The following is a 26,554-nucleotide window of genomic DNA, read 5'->3' as shown; positions in this document are numbered from 1 at the left end:
TTGTACCAGCAATATCATGCATTACTTTGTTGCCCGTTATATCATACACCTGTGTGCGTTTAATATTGTGTACTACATATGCACACTTCTTATAGGCTACACAGAATATGAGTTGGGAAAGCCAGAATTCTTGTGCGTTGCTGATATTGAATGTTGCATTCCTTGTGGCTGCCAGGTTAAATTCATTTGAATGAAACAACACTTTGATCAGCATTCCTGAAACTTTATATTTTATGGTTGCTACAGATGTGACTGGGTCTTAGAACTGCATGCCTGACAAGTATCACTTTGAAAATGCTGTGCTCATTGCTTTTGATACAAAGCAGTTTAATTTTACCGTTTACATTATCCGTCATGACGAACTTACTTATTTGGGGTGGAGCAGTGGCACAATGCACATGGCAACCTGAGTTTGATTTATGGCCATGTATAACATCAGCGGTGTGTGATATCTGAACTGGCCCTGCCCTGCCATTCATCAAATAACAGCCATGATCAAAACGGTATGGGAAGACCTTCATCCAACTGTGGATAAAATTGCTTAAAATGTAAAAAACACAGCCTTGTAAAGTCTGGCACGCATGCAGGACATGTCATAGAGCGCATAGTGTCGGCTTTGTAAAGCTACACGTTTTATCTTTGTTCAGAATCTGTTGGTTATAAAGTTAGTGATACCATTATCTGTGTTATTATGTATGCCTTTAGGGAGTTTTCGTGTGACAACGTTGAGTATCATCATGTACGCCTCTTTGTGTTTCTTTTGAAAATCAGCAGTATCATCTTCCACTCACTCGCTTCATTATCACGGAGGTCTTGATGACCATGCAGATGAGATGGAAGGTAGGAAAAAGATGTAAAATGTTGCTCGCTGTTGCTCACTGCTAATGGTTTCAAGAAGCATACATTTTAAGGGATGTAGAACCTGCATGACAAAGTAACCATGGTTGTTTTTTCCAATATGACCAGCCTCCTTCAGGATAAACTTTTTACAGATTAGGAGCAGTACCACGTGATTTCAGCCCATACAACCTTGGAGGCTATATATTCCTGTGCACTAATTTCTAGGTCCATGAATTTAAACGGCTTATCTACAAACACCATAGACTGACTGACACATGCTGTTTTTGCACACAGAGGTAGTCCGTTTGAACTAGCTTGCCCGGCTTGTTTTATTACATAATGGGCCAGCACAGCCCAGCAGTTCTTTGTCGAAACCACGTGTCCTGCTTTGACAAACAGAACTTTGCTCTGTGACGAACGATGACAACTTTGTATAGTATCAGCAGGCATTAATATCTGACACGATGGATTCGCCCTCAAAACTTTATGTGTTGCAATTAAAGAAGGACAAGTCTAAACAAACCCTAATACAGGAATATAAGACGAAAAAAATAGACACTCAACAGAAACGTGTATGACCCACAGTTGTGTGACGGTGAATTTATACGTAACAGGGAACAGTGCATTGAAAAAAACGGTGGTCAAAAAGTGCAATAGTTCAGTTTGGACCATCACAAGTCATGGCTGACCCACGCATGAGTAGGTGGCACAAGTGTGAGTGTGCAGGCAGCATGTCAAACAGAGGCCTGATAAAGAATGTCACAGGCTCTCCTGGGCTGGAGAAGCTCTGGGAATGAGGTTAACCATCCGTAACACGTTTCTCAGCCCCTCCTCCCTCCATCACCACCCAACTTCAGGGTGCTGCACACAAATCCTGAATTCAGGGCACGCAGGGACAGTGAGTTCACAGGACCAGGCGGGCAGATCTTGACGAAAGGAGCCTCGCACTGCAAGGCAAACTATACAAAAGCCCCTTTTTCTGTGTGTGGGTCCACCGGTTAATGAACCCTTGTCAGAGATTTTTTTCTTCTTTTGAACTATTTTCACTTAATTAATTGACTAATCGAGTCCTGGGGGATCCAGAAAACCGTAACTTTGCTGTTCTTCTATCTTGGCTTATTGTATGAGTACTAAAAAGCCAACAATACAGGCAATTCAATTGATACTGTAATTTGTGTTTGCAGAATATTTAACCCAACCTTTACATTCTAAACTGACTTTGTATTGGAACTGTAGCATAGACTTTGTATAGGAGCTGTAGCTGTTTTTACAAAGTAGAGTAATGCAAATGTCTACAGGCTACATATTTGTTCTGTATTCCGCAAATACAAATGTTTTCGATATTGTAATAAGGTATTTGCAAGTGTGCAGTAAACGGGGCATGTGCTGAGGGCCCGAGGCATCCTAGAGTATGCTAAAGTGATAAAAGAGACTAAAAGGAGCACAAATTACACAATGCCCAAAGCAGCAACTAAAGATAACTCATGGCATGCAGTTGCATCCGTTTCTGGCATCTGTTAAGCATATACTCATCAAAGCTCAAAAATTGACTTCAGTGTTACATTTCCTCCTTTACACAGAACTCGCAAAAGACGTTTTTTGGCACTTGTACCAATGTCTATAATTATAATGTTCTGGAAAATAGGTAAATTTCAAAATATCACTGTCCTGGTCACAAAAGCAAAGTTTGTGGGGGATAATAGCCATTTTCTGTACTTTTGAGGCATAAGCAATTAGGAAATAACACTACCCAGGAACAAAAAATTAATACAATTTTGTTGCACAGTGTAATTGGGCCCTATGTATATGTTCCAGTATCGAGGTTCCGTAGATAAAAAAAAAATGTGCGTATTATATTATCAGTAAAAACATATTTTCTTCCCAAAAAAAACCCCGTGGTACCCTGTATGAATTTGGAATTGAAAAAATAGGTAAAAACAAGTTTTTCAATGTACACACTTTTATTTGCACTCTAAAGTAAAATTTTTATTATTTTGACCCCAGAATTAATCACATTTGATGTACTGAATAAAAGTGGGTGGCATCTTTTCGATATGTCTAAGTTTTTTTATGCAAGCCACCCACTTGAATTGCCATGCGAGCCGAGTCAAAATGTCAGTTCGTGAGGCTTCGCAGATCTGGATTTATGAAGCGTCAAAGAATCCAAAGACTATAAGCAGACAACACGTCAACTTCAATATAAGTGTGTGATGATAATAAAAGTTTGTAATAATAATAAAAGTGTGTAAAAAGGGGACATTTTTCTAGTTTTCATTGCATAACCCGTGCACACTATACACAGGTTAATGAAATTATCCAAACTATTAAGAATAGTGGGCTTGCGCAGGACACGTCGCTGGAAGGAGTGATGGCAAATGGTCAAGAATAATAACGCATCCAAGAGAATATACACCGAGAAGTAACAACGAAACCCGTTTGTGCGCAGGTGCTTGGTGGATTATTACATCGCAGGATCGTGAGAGATTGCTGCTGTTTGGGCAGACCTTCATCCAGCAGCTGGTGGGGTATGGCTGATGATGATAACCTGGGCAAAACGTAATGCTCACATGCGCACAGCGACTAGTTTAAATAGGTACAAAGCTACAGGTAGTAAGTATACAGCAGGGAAAGGTAATTCTAGAGCCTGTCAACAAATGTTAAAGGCTTTGATCGTCTCTTCATTATGGGCTTTAAACATCGAACACTTGCAACGAGCACTAAGCGCTCAAGCGGCATTATTAGTATGTATTATTGCCCTGTGAGAAAAGGTGTGGTTTATTTACCCAGGTCTCCGTGGTAAAAGCATGTCTCAATGGGCCCTCGTCTGATTTAAAGAAAGGAATTCACTGTTTTAGCGAGTACCTTGCAGCAGAGGATATGTAAGACAAAACGTAATCGTTCATACGTACAAGTAAGTATGTAAAATACCAGCCTTTGTACTTATGCAATGTAATGTACGTCTGCATGAAGGTCACCTCACACATTTTTGTTATGGGATTTGTTTAACCATACCCCACCACGATGAGCAGTGCTGGGTGATACAGGGAGTGTTCAGAGCCAGTTCAGAAATCATTACTGACCACTAATATTAGCCATGGCCAGGAATTGAACTTAGATAATAGGGTTAAAGTGCATTCTCCAAGCCACTGTGCCAACACGCCACCCCTGTGCTTAATGTGCTTGGTAAATAATCCACGGAATTGTCTACTGTACCTATTTCTTGAAAGGCGTATGCGTGACAATAATAAAGTTTGTTAGATAAAGCGGACAAAAATACGTGACGCTATCATCGACCCTGTGTTTAGTCTCAAAACTTTGAAAGGGAACTGCACTCTGCGCGAGTTAGCAGAACGCTCGTGACCGTGTTCCGCACAGTGCATATGGGTATACAAATTGTGCCGCGTCATACAGGTGAGCTGAGTATCTATATATTGTAGAAAACAATAACGATTAGGGTTTTATTTTACATAGCGCTACCCTTTACGCCGGGGTGTCTCAGTGTGCTGTTCACAAATATCTCATCTCAAACATTTGAAAGGGCACCCCCAGCGGCAGCTGTCCCTGTGCGGCACAAGTTGGCTCATCACCTGGCCTGCAAACGGACATTAGTCTGCCAGTAGGAGGCGATGATTGCTATGTGTCATTTGAATTGAGTCATTTTATAACGTGCGGTTACTTCTAGAATTTTGGAAAATATGGACCCCGATGTACTTGCGTTTGCAGTCCAGCTGTGCATGCACGCACACACCCACAATACGTGTGCAGGTGAGGACAGCATCAAGTGCGCGTATGCACACACACGCGTGGACAAGGTATGTGCGCGTGTGATTAGTATAGTCTTACGCACTCCGTATCCATACGCGTGTACGCGTACTAGGTGTATACATTGTGTGTGCGTGCGTACGTGCGGTTAGCGCGCTGCACTACGAACCCGGGTGCTCCGAGTTCGATTCTCGCTCACGGCCAACATCAGTGACGATTATCTGAACCGGTCCTGCCACCCCCCCTAGGTCGACTCAACATCAAATGAATAACTGTTGCGGTGTATGTACATTGTCACGAGAGAGACAAATGGAGCCGGGCGTTGTGCTGGCCAGTTTCCCCCACGTGTGCTCTGCCGGCCTTCATAGGTGCTCGCTAACGGCACTTGCCCCAACAGTCTGGTAAGGCTATAGGGGGGGGGTGGGTCTTTGTCTTTGTTGTGGGGAGCGGTGGTGTCTAACTGTCTATGTGTGTCTGTGCGCTCCCGTGTATGAGAGTGTGCGTGATTGTTCGAATTTCGGACGCTGGGACAGGGGCGCGCACGTACGGAGCTGAGTCTCCACCCCGAAGCGGGAGGGGAGAAGCCGCCCCGCTTCACAAAAGGCATCATCAGCATCATCAGCAGCAGCACCACCGAGCAACAACCCTGCACGGAGCTGGATCATCATGGCTCGCTGGTGAGAATAATCACCTCCATTCACCATCTTCATTTGTATCATTACAAGTGTAACAATCACCGAAGAACCGCATTCGCCCTATTTTTTCTGCAAGACCGCGTGCGGGTGTAAAGTTGGATGGGGATTTTCAATTAGCACTGCGTGCGCGATTGTGAACGGTAGTGTGTCTCGGGGTGGTTTTTTCTCGCTCCGTGAAAATGTATTGGCTGCGCAGGTGGCCGAGCTGCTGGCTGCTGCTGCTGCTCCCTGCGTGCCTCGTCCGACACGCGGCTACACAGCGCACAGGTAAGGACAAGGCATCCAACACGAGACAACACCACATGTCCCTACAAAAAAAGATCCCCCGTATAGCCTTAACAGACTGTAGGGGGCAAGTGCTGTTAGCGAGCACCTATGAATCCCGGCACATCACACGTGTGGGTAGGTGGCCAGCACCACGCCCGACTGTCTTTGTATCCCTCGTGAAAATGTATACACACGGCAACAGGTATTCATTTGAGGTTGAGTCACCTAGGGGGGCAGGACCCATTCAGATAATCGTCACTGGTGTTGGGCGTGAGCCGGAATCGAACCCGGGTCGCCAGGTTCATAGCGCAGCGCGCTAACCGCTGCACCACCGCGCCCCATGTAAGGACAATGCATTCAACACGAGACACCACCACAGGTCCCTACACCCACCACCCTACACACACACACACACACCATCCTACACACACACCCACCACCCTACACACACACACACCACCCTACACACACACCCACCACCCTACACACACACACACCACCCTACACACACACACACACCACCCTACATACACACGCAGGACTCTGCACACACGGCCAGCACCCTGCACACGCAGCTCCTAGGACTTTACACCCAAAGATAAAGATCTCCTGTATAGCCTTAACAGACTGTTGGGGCAAGTGCTTTTGGCGAGCACCCACCACCCTACACACATACACAGCACCATATGAACCTTTGTTCCGAGCATTGCGCACCAGGTTGGGTTCCCAGTCAGTCACTCTCCCCAGACCACGGGCTCCCACGAACTCCCGCAACCTCGGTACACAAACCAATTGCACAGCCACCCCCTCGATCACACTTCCAACTCAACGACCCAGCAACTCCCCCTTACTCGTCTGCTGCAACCTCAAACCAACGCGAGCTGTGACCTGTGAGTGCAGGCCAATCAACGATTGTTGGTGACTGCAGCCAAGTGTATATGCACCACATTTTATCTCATTGTCGCACGTGTAAACGTTTGCGCAATATTGGTTTTCCCATGACCTTTGTGCACTTATGATTAAGTGTTTAGCACCGTAGTATTGAACTGGATAACATAAATTGTCGATAGTACTTCAGTGTGTAAATCCCGCGTATACCATATCGTAAACCGTGTTCTATCTACTGCTGGATGAAGCCTCCTCGTGCTGTCGTCATCCCCGTACGGGTGCAATTCCAGAGTCCCGCTAATCTGCCTATGCAGATATGAATTTACGTGCACTTGTGTCTACGGGATTTCGAGTGAATGGACGTGGTCTTGGCTCCTTCCTACCTTTGGGTGTCTGCATTACACGGGCGCTGCAAAGTAATGTTTACACTTTTAATAAGCCTACACTGTACAGAGACTGAAGAGAGTAAAATGTTTAAGAGGTTTTCAGCTTAAAACGCAAGTCCCTACCTCGCCATCCCCTCCACCTCCCATTTTGGTTCTCATGCCTTACGTAAATAAACATATGACCTTCTCCTGTTCTAAGATGCCAATTGAAATGCACCGGGATATTTGAAACTTCGTAAGAGATTCTTAAAATAATAAATGTTTTTTTCACTTTCTTATAATTAACCTTTGTTCATTTTCCGTTACTCGTGAGAATGTCAACAGCGCTTGGTGAAGCATACAGCTTTTCTCTCGAATGAAACTCGTGGGTAAAAAGTGTAAAATGTAAAGCGCCTCAATTATGCCTCAGTGCATGTGTATGGTCGGAGCGAGCGGGTGAGCTCCATGCATTCTGGCTGCTGTTCAGCAGGGCATCGCATGTCCCGGTACCGCTTTGGTTTCATCTAATCCCGTCCTGGACTCAGTGCATTCATTCAGCGGGCCATCCTCTTCACATCCTTCTTGCTGCTGAATCAGGAGTTTGGGCAACACTGATGTGCCCATTTCAGAAGTAATTCCACACGCTAAATTGGCAAATGCTCTTCATTTTATGCGCTCACAATGAGCAGTCTGTTGGAAGAGGTGCATTCATTTATTTGCTTGTATTGCCCAATGATGCGATGGGATTTTATATCGCAAAAAGTTTGCATCTGAGTTAATCTAGCCTGAATATGGTTTCAATTGGTAAGGACCTTCCCTAAAATATCCAAAGCAAAAGGCCATGCTGTAAATTGTTATTGTCTACGTAATCAAACCTAGACTTAAATGAGAAGAATACATGTGTAACTAAACTCAATGGGGGCAGTTTCACATAGCACAGTGAGCGGAATGTCTGATGATGTTCACCACCGTCAGGTTGGACAGATGTGGTAAAGTGATTACTAAACCATAGACAGGAATGTCTGAGTTTGTCTCCAGGAATAACGCTGGATTAACTTGCCCAACGGCTGTTCGTATAGGGGTGGAACCTGAAAGCTGGCCCAGGTATGAATGCCCCGTTAGTGCCTACAGACTCAGATGGTTGAAACTCTGCCAGAGAATGAGACACACCTGGGGTTTCAAGAGTTCACAAAACGCTTGCTTGGCTGCTTGTCTTTAACTCTGTAAGAAATCTTTAGATTGCTTTTTGAGGCACTGGCATAACAAGTTTTTGTTTTACCTGGTAATCTACCATCCAATATTCTGCATTGTAAAATATAATAAATGTTTACATTCACGAATGTAATTGCTGTAATAAATTATAAAACGCGAAATATTGTGTTTATACAAAAATATAGTTTATCATGAACAGTAATTCACTGTAACATTAACTTTTTTGCACAAATCATAACTATGCAGTTGCAACAAAAAATGGTTGGTTAAACAAATGTGTAAGATTGTCATGGGGAATGTAAACCGTTTAAAATGCTTTGCAAAGACCACGATCTTTTTTGTGCAGAACTTTCCCCAGCACCTTTCATCCGTGCCCAGCACATGTACTGTAAGCCTCGGGGCTGTGCACAAAGGGTAAAACTGTGCTGCTTTTGTTTTGGCTGTCGCCTGTGGCACATGTCCGAAAGCGATGGAATGCCGTTCGCTACTTGTGTCTGATTGGCCCCTTGGCCATGGCAGTCCCGAGAGGAGCCATTGACCTCACGTGAGCCTCGTGACAAGGCCGATGAGCAAGGTGCTCAAGTGGGAAAAAGATCGTTTTCAAAGTAAAGTTGTGGGACAGGGCTGAGGTTACACAAACTGTGTGGACTTGTCATCAAGTTCATCACTCTTATTTTCAAAGAACACTTATTTTGCCAAAATATTTGGAATGAATAGCACGTTATGCATTTCAATTAAGAGAACCAATTTCAGGCACTTTGATGCTGTGACACAGGAATATACAATGAAACCAAATGGCATTTTAAAGTTTCACTCCACCTGCAATTTTACATCCCTTTGTCAGTCCACTGCTGGATGAATTTCATCCCCCATGTCATCGGCGCCGCAGTTGCAATGTTAACTACCTTGTATGGTATACAGGAGGTTGTGGGTTCGATCCCAACCCTGATGCTTATATATTTGGAGTTTGCATGTTCTCCTTGTGGTCATGTGTATTTTTCTCTGGTTCCTCCGGTTTTTCCCTCCACATTTAGAAACATGCGTTTAGAGTATTTGGCTGCTATAAATGTATACATGACAAACCACTTTGTTGAGCTATCATTTGTGACCAGGTCGTTTCTGAAAAAGAGCTATATAGCTCAGTGGGTCTTACCTGGTAAAACAATAATATTTTATAGTAAAATAAAGTTACGTTTTTTAGTTTGTCACTTGTCAGTCATGATGGTTGTATTACCATACTTCACCATGATGGTCAGTGCATTATGGTGACGTGGGGGTGTTCAGGACCACATCAATCGCCACTGATGTCAGCTGTGGCTGGACATCGAACTCGGATCACCGGATGAATGGTGCAGTGTGCTAATAATTACGCCATCTACAGTATAAACCAGTACCTTGTACTGTATATAAAGTGACATACATTTGCTGTGACAAATATTTATGCAGCTCTGTTGAAAGTCATTTAATGGTAACTTTACCATGGCAATAAGAAAAGTAGTAATTTTTGTTTCAATTTATGAATATGATCGTCCCCATTTATATACTAACCTTAGTGCATATTTGCCGCATGTCTAACAGCGCCTCGGAATACTTAGTTTTTTTTTTATAACAGTGCTAGGTCATGTAATATAATGTGTTTATGTTCCAGTACTAATGAATTAATTTGGTGTGAAGGCTGGCCCAGTTGGAGGTGTATTGTTGGATGCGCTCGCTCTGTATGCGTGGTTGAATGCCGTGGTTGAATGCCTTGGGTGAATATTAAGGCGGATTGCCACAACAACGCGAGAAGTGTTTACTGCCCAATACACTGTGTGAACTGGACTTTAATGTTTGGTGCCACAAATGGATGGTGCTCAACAGAGAACGATCTTAGTTCATGTAAACACAAGGTGGTGTGCCAACTGTTTAGCGAACAAAAATGAATCGGCTTCTCATGGAGTACTTACTCAGCAGATTATGCTTATACCGTATTTAATGATATGTACTTGAGAATATACATGGGATGGATGATTGTAACTTTACATCATTGGGGTATTTGTAGTGCAACTGGTAGGCTCCATGTGACTACGAACGTGTAGCTTTGGTAATTTAATGTGTATTTTAGTTTTGTTACCTTTTCAGGTGGTGGTTTAACAGGTCCCTCCAACTGATCTGTGAGGGAAGGGCCCTGGCGGTTTCAAAAACAGTAAGAAAAACAAGAATTTTGGCTCAACTCCGTTCTAAACAATATATCAATTAAATCATGTTTTTGCATGTTTTACATCTTAGGTTTGGCACGATGTTACAGCTTGCTTAGATTTAGAATCATGTGATTACAGGCTTGAGAAATCTAAAAAAAATTGTGGAACATTAGGCTTTGTTATTATTAAAATAAAGAGGCGAACCAGTAGGTTGGAGTGCCTTTGCAAGAACAAAGTTTGTCATCATTGCATTTTACCTGCTATGACATATTGATCTGAAATATGGACATTGACGAATACATCAATAAAAAAGCTGAAAAATGCACAAAGAAGATGTGTGGAGAATTGCACACAGTACTTGGAAATACACTGACAGACAGAGGAACACATGCATTTGAGAACAAATGAAAGACATTGAGTTACTGACTTAAGAAAATGAAGGGTACTTGGGCAGGGTATATTGCTATATGCGATAATGGCAGATGGTCAAGACTCGTGAAGGTATTGGCAGCCAAAGGAGGAAACATGCCAGAGTGTACAGACTCCACGGTGATGGAGCAATGAAATCAGATAATGTACGGGAGATAGATGGATTGCCACATTGCGAGACAATGAGGATGTGTGATGACTTTGGGAAGGCCCTCCTCCAGCAGTGGATAGATTATGTCTGACAATGAGGGATAATATTTGTCTTATTTCTTTTGACACTCAAAGTACTGACCATAAAACTAAATGTAGAATACAATATTCAACATTAAAATCACACACCTTTAAGTTTAGCAGTACAGTACTCTTTCTCTGCCCAAGCACTGTGAATGATAATTATACGATACAAAGGGACAACCGTTATATCACATACAACAGTGATCTCTACCTTTCCAGGAGACCTGTATTTGTACCTGACATCCTCTGCTGCTCCTTCTCAATGGACCAAATGGAACAACGACTATATGTTAGTTATGGTTACAGAAACAGGTGTGCAGTCTCAGGTACTTAGAAAGGCAAAACCTGCGTCCTTTAAAATGGAAATGTTAAATAAAAGCGTTCTTTATGACAGGAGTAAACAAACCAACAGCATTCATCCCAATGTTTTACATTTGAATGCAGGTTTGCTTTGCGAAACAGATTTTTTTTTCCAAATTACGTTGTGTCAATGCAATTGTATGGGTTGTGTAAGTGTAATATAATGACACTTAATCTTTTTTTCATAGCGATACAGCCCTGCCACGATTCTATTTGTAGTGGCATTTGATTCCCAGAATGAAATCGTTTTTTCAGGCTAGGATTTGTGATGATTGTCCAGCTGGAATAGATAATAATGTACTAAAATGAATGGTACTTCATCTTCTTATTTGTATGGGGTTTTTTGGAATGTTTGTCGTAAAGTTTTTGTCAGGCAAAAAAGTAAAAACTTAGCGCATGCCTCAGATTATATCTTTGTTTGATATATATATACATATTTTAATCAGCGACTCTAAGCGTGTGTAAAGATAAAAGGGCTGATGTTAACCTGCACATTTTCTGCTTGATAAAAGGAAATAACAGGAATGCTGTAAACTACTAAATAAGTGTGGGAGACTCAAGTCTGTTATCTTTGTTGACACTTGCCTTTCATTACGTTCTCATTTTAAAAGAAAATCTCCACCTGAGAGGCATCAAAGAAACCCATTTTCACATTAACATAAAACTACTAAATACATCTCTGGGAGAGCAGTGGTTGACTCCAGACTCGGGTAAATTGGGGGGTGTTTGCAAAAATAACAGCTGTCTCCTTTTTTGTTGCAAAGGAACACAGTCTTCAAATTATACCCAGGTTAAACCTGGTGATTTATATAATGGCAAGATCTAATTCATCAATAAGATGTAGTTTAACTTCAGGTGTTAAGAAACACATGTAGAGCATTCAAAAAAACTTCTCCTACAATTTTTAGTTTCCACATATGATTAGGCCACTCGGTTGGCTACATAAAACCTAGTTAAGGCGTTAACCTCATTGGGCTCATCAAGAAAACTTTAATGGTCTCCGATGCTGAGCTTCCATCAATGATCATTGACCTGTGAAGCCTGTGAAATACCAATTTGCGATACCTAGCAAGGCCATCCTGCAAGTTGAAGTGGCTTTAAGAATTAGTGTGTGCTTGCATTAGTGAACTTTAATAAACCTTCAAGTGGATATCTGCCAATTAAATTGTATCTTGAACGTTTCAACTTTGTTTGTTCATAAGCAACGTTTAATTGCTTACGTTGCTTATGCAGATGCTAGGCATGGATTTCCTGAGACTATCAAATTATTTACAGGACTATACAATGACACAGTGGACATATTTGTGTGAAACGAGAACGCATGTATGTGAAACAAGTTTCAAGAATCATTGTAATTAAGCAAAAGTTGCAAATAAGTTTATATTGTAAGATAATGCAATAGTTAATGCTGGGCACTGTAGATGTAAATTTGCTTTGTAGGTTGTCTAAAAAACAATCTTTACAAAGGTTACTCTTTTAAACACTGTCACTGTGGTCGGGTTGAGATTTGTGACGTATTTTTTCTCTTTTTGAAATGAACAGAATTCTTGAGAGTTCTAAGGATTGTGACCTCTGTAGCCTTCTAATTCAGGGATCCGAGGTTGGTAATCACAAGGACTCTGGAAGGTGCAGAGGTTGGATTTGTTTGAAGTGCACTGACCCTTTACAGTATTCTCACTTTTTCCACATTAAGGTAGAAAGTGAAGTTAAGTAAAATGTATCATGTTGTGTATATGTAGTAATTATAGTATGCGTGTTTGTAATTATAACATTACAGTGCCATCAAAATTCATTCTGTCTGCACTTTTGGATGAGGACCTGCACATTATTGTATTGTACTTATATTTCCACCTCTCATGGCTTTATTTGTGAGATTTATTTCACCTTTGATCACCCTTTCTTGCGGGTATTCACTTTTTCAGCTGCCATGTCATCATTCGTTTCGCACAGAGTACTGTGTATACTGTATGTGTCAAACATGAAAATAAATAAATGTGAAGTCTTTACTGCAGAGCTGTTCAGAAACCCAATTTTACGGAGACAACATTTTTTTGATCACAGTGGTTTAATTATATGTGTTTCATGCTGTAGTCAAGAAAATATGAATATGTCTGTGAAGTCCAGGATGTTATTATAATTTTACAGGTAAAAAAACAATGTTTAGCGTAATATGTATTTTTATCATCATGGAATGAAAGTTATATCTTTGTTGAGTCAGCACAATGCGCGATCTAGTGTTTTCTGTGACCGTAACATAAAGCTATATTACACATAGGTATCCTTTACATTAGTGACTACATAAGTATAATTCGAAGGTGTGTTAGGTATTTTAGCCTTTGGCGCTTTATCATATTTCAGCATAGACAGAGCCCATTCCAGCGAGCATGCTGAAGCAAGCATAGGGACATTAATTATTTTTTTACATCTGCGGTGTGAAAGTCGTTGCTTTTTAATTGTAAATGGAATTGGAAAGCTGCTAGCACACCTTAACATTCTTACAGCACAACTAGGTAGCAGTAGAGGACATGTGCATGATTCTTTCTCTGTGGTATGTTGGAAGTAGCCAATAGCGTGAAGAGTTGCTATATTGGTCACTAAATGACAAGATTGTATAATTTGAGCTGAGGAAAACTGTCACATTTATAAGAATCTTTGGAGAAACTGTGGTTTCAATGCTGCCATTGTAAATGTCTGTTAAATTAAAAAAAACATCATCGTGTAATTATTGTTCACCATTTCAACACATTGGAATGTTGTGAGATATTTACTGTGGGATCGTGAATGTATGTGACAGTGTTCATGATGCAAGTTAAACATACTTAACCTTAGCCATGATCACACACTAAAGTATCATATTTGGCTTATTTTGCAAAGGGAATTTGGCACAATATGAGCAGGATTAGAGTTCGTTTCAATTTGATTCAATGGGGGTCTCATACATATTTAAACACCCAACGACATGTTACACAACATTTGGTGAAATTCGATTATGCTCCTTTACGTTATTGGGAAGCTAATACGCAAGTTGACCGGATGCTTCATGAAAGCTAGATTACCATAGAATTATGAGTGAGCAGTGTACAGTGAGGGAAAAAAGTATTTGATCCCCTGCTGATTTTTTACGTTTGCCCACTGACAAAGAAATTATCAGTCCATAATTTTAATGGTAGGTTTATTTGAACAGTGAGAGACAGAATAACAACAAAAAATTCCAGAAAAACGCATGTCAAAAATGTTATAAATTGATTTGCATTTTAATGACGGAAATAAGTATTTGACCCCTCTGCAAAACATGACTTAGTACTTGGTGGCAAAACCCTTGTTGGCAATCACAGAGGTCAGACGTTTCTTGTAGTTGGCCACTAGGTTTGCACACATCTCAGGAGGGATTTTGTCCCTCTCCTCTTTGCAGATCTTCTCCAAGTCATTAAGATTTCGAGGCTGACGTTTGACATCTCGAACCTTAAGCTCCCTCCCCAGATTTTCTATGGGATTAAGGTCTGGAGACTGGCTAGGCCACTCCAGGACCTTAATGTGCTTCTTCTTGAGCCACTCCTTTGTTGCCTTGGCCGTGTGTTTTGGGTCATTGTCATGCTGGAATACCCATCCACGACCCATTTTCAATGCCCTGGCTGAGAGAAGGAGGTTCTCACCCAAGATTTGACGGTACATGGCCCCGTCCATCGTCCCTTTGATGCGGTGAAGTTGTCCTGTCCCCTTAGCAGAAAAACACCCCCAAAGCATGTTTCCACCTCCATGTTTGACGGTGGGGATGGTGTTCTTGGGGTCATAGGCAGCATTCTTCCTCCTCCAAACACGGCGAGTTGAGTTGATGCCAAAGAGCTCCATTTTGGTCTCATCTGACCACAACACTTTCACCCAGTTGTCCTCTGAATCATTCATATGTACATTGGCAAACTTCAGACGGGCATTTATATGTGCTTTCTTGAGCAGGGGGACCTTGCGGGCGCTGCAGGATTTCAGTCCATCCTGGCGTAGTGTGTTACCAACTGTGTTCTTGGTGACTATGGTCCCAGCTGCCTTGAAATCATTGACAAGATCCTCCCGTGTAGTTCTGGGCTTATTCCTCACCGTTCTCATGATCATTGCAACTCCACGAGGTGAGATCTTGCATGGAGTCCCAGGCCACGGGAGATTGACAGTTATTTTGTGTTTATTCCATTTGCGAATAATCGCACCAACTGTTGTCACCTTCTCACCAAGCTGCTTAACGATGGTCTTGTAGCCCATTCCAGCCTTGTGTAGGTCTACAATCTTGTCCCTGACATCCTTGGAGAGCTCTTTGGTCATGGCCATGGTGGAGAGATTGGAATCTGATTGATTGATTTCTTCTGTGAACAGGTGTCTTTTATACAGGTAACAAGCTGAGATTAGGAGCACTCCCTTTAAGAGTGTGCTCCTAATCTCAGCTCGTTACCTGTATAAAAGACACCTGGGAGCCAGAAATCTTTCTGATTGAGAGGGGGTCAAATACTCATTTCCCTCATTAAAATGCAAATCAATTTATAACATTTTTGACATGCGTTTTTCTGGATTTTGTTGTTGTTATTCTGTCTCTCACTGTTCAAATAAACCTACCATTAAAATTATAGACTGATCATTTCTTTGTCAGTGGGCAAACGTAAAAAATCAGCAGGGGATCAAATACTTTTTTCCCTCACTGTATGCATTCCAGAGACAACTGGATTAGATGGATGTGCTGAAATCTTTTTTCTTTCCAGCAGTGTCACGTTTAAGACACATTTCTTCTGTTAAGTCTACCATTCCAACCTGTCACTGGCTGTGCAATTTAGGACTGCCACGTCTAATCTTAATGGCTTGGAACTGATGCTTTTCTCCTTTTTTCACAATGATACAGCGATGCTGACTCACATGCAAATTCACCTGTGTTTACATAAAAACAAAAACTAAAATATCTCGCCCTCTTCTGTCATTGATTCATGTGTTAACATCTCCAACAGCAGTGACAGTGTAAGCAGAATCACCTTGTTGTGGCTTACATATTCTCGTAATGTTTCATATTACTAATACAGGACAGTTAATTGGAGACATTGATTAAGATCACTAACAGTTTTGGTGATCATCATCTCTGTAGGTGGCATTGAGCAAGTGGTGGAAATTCCACCTTTGTTTTTCTGAGGCCAGTTGACCTTTTAGATGCCAGTGGACCTTTCACCAATCGGTACAGCCATCCTCACTCAGTACTTATGTTACCTGACCCCCGAGAAACAATGGACTGTGTTGACCACGACTGGAACTTGAACTCTACGTTTTGCAATTTTAGTGGCTGCTGCTTCACCAAAGCCACTCTATCCTATCCATCGTCAGTCATGATATATCCACCCTGGAGTCTGTGGGGAGAACGTGGGTCTCCCACGTTCTCCCCACAGACTCCAGGGTGAAAATCCTCTCGGCCATGTCCCCTCTTGGCTGCCATTTCATCTCTAATCTCTTCTATCAGTCATCATCTCCTCTAGTCAGTGTCCTTCACCAGCCCTCTGACTTTCCTTAACAGTCTATACGATGTTTTAAATTAGCATTTGTTCTTTGAGCCATGTCTCTTCGTGTAATTCCCAGCATGCATGTCTCCAAACTTATATGTGAATGTTTTAGTTTATTTTTTAAGTTTTATAAATCATGCGTGTAATACATGTGTCATGGCGAGCAATATTATCTGATGGAAAACTTTACTTTTTAGTCAGATTGGTACGTGGCTTGTCATGACCAAATAAAGCATTCTTTAGGAACTCCATCCTGCTCTTGCTCACTTCTTTATTTAAGAATTTGGATATTCCACTCTAAAAAAATCCCATTGATATATACCCTGGAGTGGTTTGCAGATGTGTCCCTCCAACAATCGTCTTTTATTCAGTCAACTTGTTTTGCATACTGATATTCATCATGAGCACAACTTCCCAGCCTTCTTTTTTAAGTTCTTCAATAATTTCCTGTACCTGTTACATTTCCAATCAAATTAGCAGAAATATCTTCTCATGTAAACCGGCTTGGAAAAAGTATATTTTCGTGGTTTTTAACATTTCTATATACTGTATGTTTATTTAGGCCTAGCTGTGCAAGAGTCTGGATGACTGCATGCTTTTTTAGTGAATCAAATACAATTTTATAGTGCTATATACAAAAGCCAGGCATAATAGCATTTAATGTTTATTTTTATTTTCTAGATTCTAGTATGTATGTGATAAATTATATAACATTTTTTCTCTCCAAAATCCAGCTTGCTCAATTGGTTGGTTGGCCTCTGAATTGTCCATTATTTTTGTTCTCGATAATCATCACAAACCATTTAAATATATGGTAATGAGGGGCTAATGAAACCTGTATTATTATAAATGCATTCATTTGTGCCGTATACATAATGCGTATTTAGAATCATGCTTTATGAATAACATGTGTAAACTCTTTACCTCAAAATAGGTTCGTAGCTGCTCTAATTATAACCTTAGCACAACATTGTCAGCGTTTTTTTGCCATGCATTGTCTAAACATTTGTAAAGGAAACATAGGCGATGGACATGGATGTGTGCTCCTGGCTGGATTCTGCTGCTGTGCTTGAAATAACTCGAGTGCAGACTGGGAAAGCAGATGAATGAGCCTCCCTGCCAGCCCCACCTGCTGATTTGTGGTCACAAGGGAGAGCTGGGTAATGCCACCCAAGGGGGTCTGTGAAATGTTAAACGTTGAATTGGTCTTCTTCTCTGTCAAGCAGTGAAACATGCAGTCCCGCTAAGCGGAACTTTATGGTACAAAAACGTTCCATAAAGAAAAAAGTAACATTCATTTGTGTCAAGAAATTTTATAAAGGTTTAATATACAGTACATTATGTGAATGATGTCATGTTTACCTCTGTGGTATTGCTGCATTCATGTACAGTGTTATATGTTGAGGGTAATGTCTGCTATAACACATTGATGTGGAATCCCTATTAACGCTCAATGACCAGGGTTTATTCCTATTGTTAATGTTCAATAGTGACGCATACAATAGTCGCAGTGATCTGCATTGAAATAGAGACAGACATTTGGACCCAATGGGCTCTTCATAATAATAATGGTGTAATAATCTACACCCCTTTGTTATTCTACTGCTGGATGAAGGCCTCCTCACACCCTGTCGGTCGTGGGGGTTGTTTGAACATATTTCACCATGCTGGTCAGTGCGTGCTGGTGAAAATGTACTCGTACCTGGTAAAAAATAAAGCTCATGTCTCGAGCTTTACTTTTGCACTATTTTTTAGGCTTTAATTGTCACAATTTAAATCAAAACAGTCACCTGGATGTAAACTCGCTTTGAAATCGGCCAGGATTGTTCGGATGAAGCCACGCGATTTGTTGGTGAGATGCAGACTATGGTAACTAGGGGCAGCTGTCTAAACAACTGTACCGAAGCTGCCTTATGCTGTTTAATGGCTCCGTGTCAAAAGATCGTGGCACAAAGGAGCAGCCGGAGCTGCACCCGCCTCACTCTAGAGTTCTTCCTCTCTAAACACGGGCGCGGGCCACGCTTTCCCACAAAGCATCGCATGCACCCGCGATGCTGCCATGAAATTGGGATAATGCTGTGCACAATCACAGTATGCACTTGATTTCGTCTTTGCAAACAAATGCACCTTTGGCACTCATTTATTAATTTATTCATGCATTGTATTGTGTACATGTGCCTAATGTCATTCATGCCTAAAGTTTGTACGGCCTGATTTTATTGCAGGCTTTCAATTATGCCTTTGAGTAATCATAGCAGTACTCAACAAAAACTTGAATATTAGAGGTATACAGTTAGGGTTTTTTGAGCGATCAAGTGGCCCGGATTCTATTGAAAATAATTAAAACACCAAACAAATCCAATTTGATCCACGATGTCATGTAATCGGTTCAAAATCGGTCAGAATTTGATTGGATTTTAGACTCAATTTACAGCTCTTGGCAATCAACTACTGGATGAAGGCTTCCCCATGCCATGATACTTATGAGGCTTGTTTAACCGTACTTCACTATGCTGGTAAATGTGGATCTGTTCAGACCGTAGTGCGCTTACCACTATGTCACCTCTCCTTCCCAGACTTGTAGTAATAGACCATGAATAAATAATATAAAAATTGAATACCGTAATAATAATAATATTGTACGAGTAAAATAACAGATACATACTTACACGCGCATACACTACTGAAATAATAATACAAGAACTGTAGAAATTCAACGGTTAATTAACGTATACAGCAATTGGAGAGCAATAATGTACATTGAGGGTACTGTGCATTCGAGACTATTAGACTAAAGTTGGGGCACTGTGTTTCTGCCCATCTTCGCATGATGCTCACTCAGCAACAGCTTTGCTCGGTCAATCTCCCGTACTGCCAAGATCAGATTGGTGAAGGATTGTGCAAATCCGATTTCATGACCCGATCTGGTGGTGACACCCTGAGTGCATAGATATTGTGCACATTATATGTGAAACGTGAATACTTTGCTTTCAATTACCGTATTGTTTTTTTTGTTAAATATGTGGTTGCATGTGCCTCTTTATCAAAGTTTCCCAGTTTTGTGCACATGAATATAGTATATGACATTAAACCATTTTTTTGGCATGTTACAAATTGGCACACGTAGCCTTTAGGAATACAATTGACTTTTTATTAAAATTAAGTTTCAGTCTTCATGCAGTTGCCATCATTACCTATTATGACTTACTTAGTTAATTACACTTAATAGCAACCAATTCCATTAAACATTTAACTTTTCTTATAAAATATGTACTGCAGTTGTGTCAGATTTTTTTCCGATGTCACGTCGCATACAGTAATATATACACGCACATTTTTAACACGTAATTGCATCATGTTGTGAATTCTGTTTGAAGTTGAGATGTCTCTCTGTCCACTTTACTTTTTACTCATTAGTTATGGCCATTTAACGCTGTATAACTTTGGTTACACCTGTTTATTTTGCTGAAGCATACGTTTTCCCTTTATATTCACAAGGACTGGCAGCGCTTGTGTTTTCACAGTGAGCAAACATTTGTCGACTATTAAACCCCCGACAGCTCTGAAACAATCAAAGCAGCTGCATAAAGGTACAGCGGGTGCCAAAGGAAATCACCGGGGTGTTTGCCCAACTGTTTACATTTGTAAAGATAGTGCCATTAAAATCGGAACTCGTTTGCCTATGTCAATGGTCAAGTTTTTTTTATCACTTCGCTCATTGTTTCATTCTTAAGAGGATTTATTAAGCTGTTATTTTTTACTGGTGCTTAGCTGCTTAATATGAGAATTAAACATAGACATTTAGGCTTGTCATGAAGGAGTCTATAATCTACTCAAGCATTGGTCCTCCTACAAAAATACACGAGTTTAAACAGCAAAACTGTTACCCCACTTGACCACAATTTTTTGTTACATAGATACACATATTAAAGAAACTGCTTTTCCCAATGTGTATACATTTATGATTATGTAAGTGCAATACATATATTCACTGTCTTCTTAAATGGAACACTGCCTTGACGTGGTGAAGAAGCTTGAGTGCCTTCGAGGACCTGAGCAGCGATACTGGATCGTGTGGTGGGGGCATCCAAACCAGTCGGGTACTGACTAGGGGTGCAAGACGAAATGTGCTTCCTTCACCAATTTGTTACTGCCTGAATCTACGTATGCGGTTTAAAAACAGTGAATTTAATGGTGAAGGTGGTAACAGCGATGATAGCAGAGTCATTACCCTCGTTTCTCTCTAAGAGAAGAGTATGCGGACAGGTTTTTTTTTCGGGCAGTTTATTTCAATAAGCCGAGAAAATGGATACCTCGACCTCTGACTCTTGACCTTTTAAACTGAAAATTGCATGGCAATCTACACCTGTCATTTGCTCGATGTGTATGTATAAACAACATTATAAAGGGGGGTGATTGTTCTCTTTGCCTTTAGAGTTAAGACTCGTATGTGCCTGACAGAAGAGTGACATGCATGCTGAAACATGTAATGGAAGCATCAGCAATTCCAATACTTCTATACATTTCCGGTGTGAAAATATATGTTAATACTATAGTATTTATATTACACCTTCGTATTATTTTTGGTATAATAGTAAAAATGCCAAACTTTCTGCCAATGTATTTATTTAAATACTGAGATTTCATAAAGTCCAACTGGCCAAAATGTTGACCCGATACTGTTGAATAAATCAAACATTGCACTATATTTTAATATCATGATATGCATGCGCTGCGCATTGGCCAATCTTTTACTTACAATGTTCAAATATTGGATGGCATTGGTGGGAGAAAATGTGATTTGCTATGTCGAGAAGTTGTTAGGCAAGTGATGTAAACGAGATGCAAGCGCGGTGTCAGAGGTCCTGAGTTGGGCACCTCTTGTCGCTATGCCTGTAATCTCAGGGGCGCGGGGTCGCTCCCGAGACGCGTGTGCACTGCTGCATGACTACATGACAACATTCTCGAGGTCTGGGGCAGATAACACATTTGTGGATACGTATCCTCTACTATCATTTTAGTTTCATACCCAACTGACTAACGCAAACGGGATTTGAAAATGTAATTCCTACACGTCACTGTAGAATGTAAGCACACAAACTTATTATTAAAACTGTAATAAAAACAGGATGTGCTCAACTTTTTAATGCACGGTCTGGAGTCTTGCTCTCCCATTGTGCCATAAATATGGTTTATAACCAGATGCATCAGCCAGTCATTAAAGTGTAGCTCTTTTCTGGTTTTATATTGGTGACAAATGTGTTAAAAATACTTAACACTCAGACTATTACAAATGGCGTTGCAAGTCTTATTGCTTTGGCCCTGAGCGCCAGTCAAAAAAGCATTAGTGAAGCTCAGACTGCCAGTTTTGCCTACATTGATCACTGTGAGAGGTGTCAGACAAAAGGCATTTGTTTTTGCCCAGAGATATTAGTTAGCTGAAGTGTGATGAATTGACGTCAGTGAACATACTTTATGTAGAGGACACTGTGGATTATATTTGGCGTAATGTAAAAGGGCCCATGTACATTTTCTGTGTATGCTTTACAGTAAGTAATATTATACATATACTTTAAGCATTTCCTGACAAATTTAGGCAATTTTTTGTATCATGTGTTGAGTTCAGAATTTAGAATAAGTCCAACTTTTCTGAATGCTTTATGATCTTCCCAATATTTAGGTCTCACGTTTTTAACTCCAATGATCACCAACATGCATTTACGACACACATTTTGCTAAGCTGCCTTCAATGTCAGTGGTATCACAGTGCACGAGGCATGGTAATTAAATTTGGGTCATATGTTTCATGCGCAACGCACGGTGTTGGTATCTTAGAAACACTGAGAAAGCATGCCATCCATTCCACACCGGTTTTCAGAAGCGTAAAACTGCAACATGGCTATTACAAGGTGTTATAAAAGTCAGATCTGCCAGTCTTAAAGCTCACGTTGAAAGGCAATGCTGTTCATGGATTTACATTCCAGTATATAGAAAGTGACATTTTAACACTGAAGGCAGATAACCATCTTAAGGCCAGTCCTAAAACTTGAATGTGAACCTGCAGCGTTTCATGTTGTACAGTAGTTAGGGTTTGACATTTCGTAAAAATGTCTTGAGGGCTGGAAAAAAAACACTGATATTTGAAAAGGCTCTTCTTTTTTTAATGTGATTTTTTTACCCGTGCATTAGACAGTATTCATCAAACTGATGAAATTTCTTAGCATCTGGCAAGGTTGCAGGAGTTTTTCTACGATCATTAGCTCAGCACATTGGTTAAACATTTGAAGACCTCTTAACACTGAGGTGAATATGCACAGAGTGTACATACACATTTAACAGTGTGAGAATACCTTGAATACCCAAGCTCACTCTTTAAGCTCTCGGACTTATACATTCCTGCCATTGTGGGCACCGGTTTACATTCGTGGCTGCTTTTTCATGCAGTTACCCCCCTTCTGTATTGGTTTTGTACGTGAAGCTCAGCTTTAAACTTCATTCTTCTCTCCTGGCTTTTTGTGGAGCTACAAATAGTCGTTGTACTAGTGAAATTGCTTGGTTGGAGAGTGTGGTATTTTCGCTGGAGGGGTGAAATTATTAATTCTTGTCTCGTCGTGGCCAAACGCAAGCCAACAGTGTAAGGTCGGTTTAGGTTAATCGTTTGGTGTAAACCATTCTTTTTTATACTTAAAGCTTATTATCTTTATTTTCATTTGTATTACTTTATTGTTCTATCTACGTGACTTTACCGAAAGACCCAAAGAACATTGTTTTTTTTTATTGTCAAAATGTTACGTTCGAAGTAGCTTTTATTTATTAACACTGTTTTTTTAAGTGTCTTTTGCTTATATTGTGTTCACTTGTATCCAGAAACGTCCTGCTGTAATCCAATACAATTTACTTCACATTATACATATGTAGTGCTCGAATCGATACGACAGCTTCTTGTCTTTCCTCTTTCACTTTATTCCGCGTATTCCGATCAACACTCCTCCATCCAACATCGCTCAACGTTCCTCCAGCTAACACCAATCCACGTTTCTCCTCCGCGCTCTCCGCTCGCTCGCCGCGATCCGCCGGCCTCACTCGCTCCGCCATCACTCCTCTGTCGACTCTCCTCTCCACTCTTTCCGCCACAGTTCAGCTGCTCTTTATCAGCTCCGCCGTCCCACTCTGTCGTAACTATACCAGCTTCTCTTCCCACACTCCAGCCGCTTTCTACTGGCTTCGTCGTCTCACTGCTACTCTACACTTCTCCACTGCTACCCTACACTTCTCCACTGCTACCCTACACTTCTCCACTGCTACCCTACACTTCTCCACTGCTACCCTACTCTTCTCCACTGCTACCATCCTCAGACAGCGCGGCCCTACATCTCGACAACAACAACCAGCCAATCAGCGCCCCGTGTACTTATTTGCTCCCACTGTACGCCGCGTGCGCGCACACCGACCTCCGCGCGTGACGCGTACTTTCAGGCACTACACATACATAAAACAATGAAAAATGTTGATTATAACTTTCTGAAAGTTACACATTAAAAGCAGCATGATATTCACACTTAATGTCTATCCCAGGGTGATGACATTTCGCTGGGACCCCGTACTCTAATTAGATTTGGCAAGGCAGTTTGTGACAGCGGGCCAGTTACAAAAATTACCCACAGGTCGTGATGCAAGCCAGCGTGCGGCTGCTGCCATCTATTGGCCACTGCCATCTCAGGCTCAATGATCCAGTGACCACGCTCAATGATCGTGTGACCACGCTCAACTCCCACCTCCCCCTCTTTCCTTTGCGTGATTAAATGAGGGAAGGGTCGTTGATTCATTACACTTTGCAACCACTAAACTCTTTCTCAATAATCACTGTTTGCGAGGTGCGCACTCCCTTCTTTCACGTGTTTACATGACACTGTCAATTGTTTACATTATTGACTTAACCTGGAGATACTCTGACCGCTGAGCGCCAATGACCTGTATGTCATGGGAGTGTCCTTCCTGTTGACTCGTTCATTGAGTACCGGGTCTACAGTTTCTGACTTTCTGAGTGTGAAAGAAAACAAAAAAGACTAGAGCGTCAGAGAGAACACTTCACACGCACGTATCGAGAGCGCTGAAACTCCGCACATATTTGCTGTACTTTATTGTAAGTAGGGTTGCCACCTTTTCCATTAAACCAAATTCGGACACATTTCTCAGTCGATCAAAAACTGCGCACTGGACTGTAATACAGTTCAGCACAATACCGGTACCAAAACTCGGCTCAAACCAATTCTGGTCACCCGAACACAGATGGCAATTCCCGGACTGCGCATTGAATATTGTGTGCGATAGATTTGTAACCTTCCTTTGTCCCCTTTACAATAAGCCCCTTTGACAGTTTCAACTTTGACTCGCCTTTGTTTATCCACAAGGTGGCGCCAGAAGCGACGTGGCGGAGCTGCGTTGCAAATTGAGCACCGCAGGTCAAATGGACTTGCGATAAAGGATGCCTATCACAGTCTGCAAATGTTCTACCAGTGTGCTAATGTCCTAATAGATTCAACACATTCGCCAATAACACTGCCATGAAGTGGGAAAATATGATAGGTGACGTTTTGGGAAATGGCTCATCTCCCTCCTGAGGCCACTTCTATTGACAAGTGCGTGAAGTTTTTTGTTATTTGTATGTATGTTGAACTTCTTTCACACTGGACGTAGCCAACCGTGCTAATCGGAGGTGCGTTTGTACACCACTGCCAAAAAGCAGTGTCAGAAAACACGTTTGCTTCTTTCGCAGTGTGCTGATGTCATATCACACTGCGCATAAATAGTATGCGAATGTCCTGTGCAGTACATAGATACTTGTTTTTTGACTGTTCTGCTCGCTTTACTGGACATAGATGGGCAAATATGTTATTTGCTAAATCAGTAATAATTATAATTACGATTTTGTGTTAACATGGGCTTCATTCGTACAAGTATGTTACATTTTTTCAAGTGGGTTTTTATTGCGTCATTATTTCCACAGAGCGGCAAAGAACACTCGCAAAAACATTGGGATAGCACTCAGACTGCACAGAAAGGTTATAGCATAAGCCTATGTCTATCATATGTGTAGGACATTGCAATAATGTGCAACACAATACCGCTACCAGATCTCCATACAAATACATTCCTTCCACTTTAACATTTTTGCCAATTTCCGGATTATCTGCATCAAACCCAGACAGGTGGAAACCCTAATCTTGTGTGTTCATGACCTACGGCAGGGGTCGGCAACCAAAATAACAAGAAGAGCCATTTCTTTACAATTCGGTACAAAATTCAGTATTTCAAGAGCCGCAATGCATCTGAGTACATACTGTACTCACGTACATATCGTCAAGAAGCAGCCCGTAAAGAGCCGCATGCGGCTCCGGAGCCGTAGGTTGCCGACCCCTGACCTACGGGGAAACAGTGTTGTGCTGTACTCTGTTCCCATGTCTATGTTCCCCGAGTTCATCAGCACACACAGAGACAGCGTGGTGAAGTATGGCTAAATGACCCCCATGACCCACACAGTATCGAGAGGCTCTCATCCAGCAGTGGATTGACAAAATTGTTGTACATCTACGTGCGCTCATGCCACGGAAACGTATGCCTTCAAGACATGTCGAACAGATCCACCATGAGTTCTCAAGAAGTGCCCCGCTGAGTGTTCATTGAGCTCAATGCATGCATGACAAGTGCCTTATGCATACTCTTCTCTTTTTCTCCTGCATGTTGCATGCACTATACATTAGAGTGCTTTTGCATTGACACTGTAATAATGCATCGATTGA

General features: G+C 41.4%; 1 protein-coding gene across 1 annotated transcript in view; it reads left to right on the top strand.

Moving 5' to 3' along the window:
- The first annotated feature begins 5,087 nt into the window (after positions 1 to 5,087).
- The window catches only part of COL18A1 (collagen type XVIII alpha 1 chain), a 58,450-nt gene continuing 36,983 nt past the window's right edge, over positions 5,088 to 26,554 (top strand). Inside the window, exons 1-2 of the mRNA XM_078856422.1 lie at positions 5,088 to 5,279; positions 5,494 to 5,564. Of these exons, the coding sequence (XP_078712548.1) occupies positions 5,269 to 5,279; positions 5,494 to 5,564 (82 nt within the window). The 5' untranslated portion in view covers positions 5,088 to 5,268. The remainder of the gene's footprint in view (positions 5,280 to 5,493; positions 5,565 to 26,554) is intronic.

Source organism: Lampetra fluviatilis, chromosome 1 (assembly GCF_964198595.1).
Source record: "Lampetra fluviatilis chromosome 1, kcLamFluv1.1, whole genome shotgun sequence".
Classification (NCBI taxonomy): domain Eukaryota; kingdom Metazoa; phylum Chordata; class Hyperoartia; order Petromyzontiformes; family Petromyzontidae; genus Lampetra; species Lampetra fluviatilis.
This window is presented reverse-complemented; position numbering and strand designations above follow the sequence as displayed.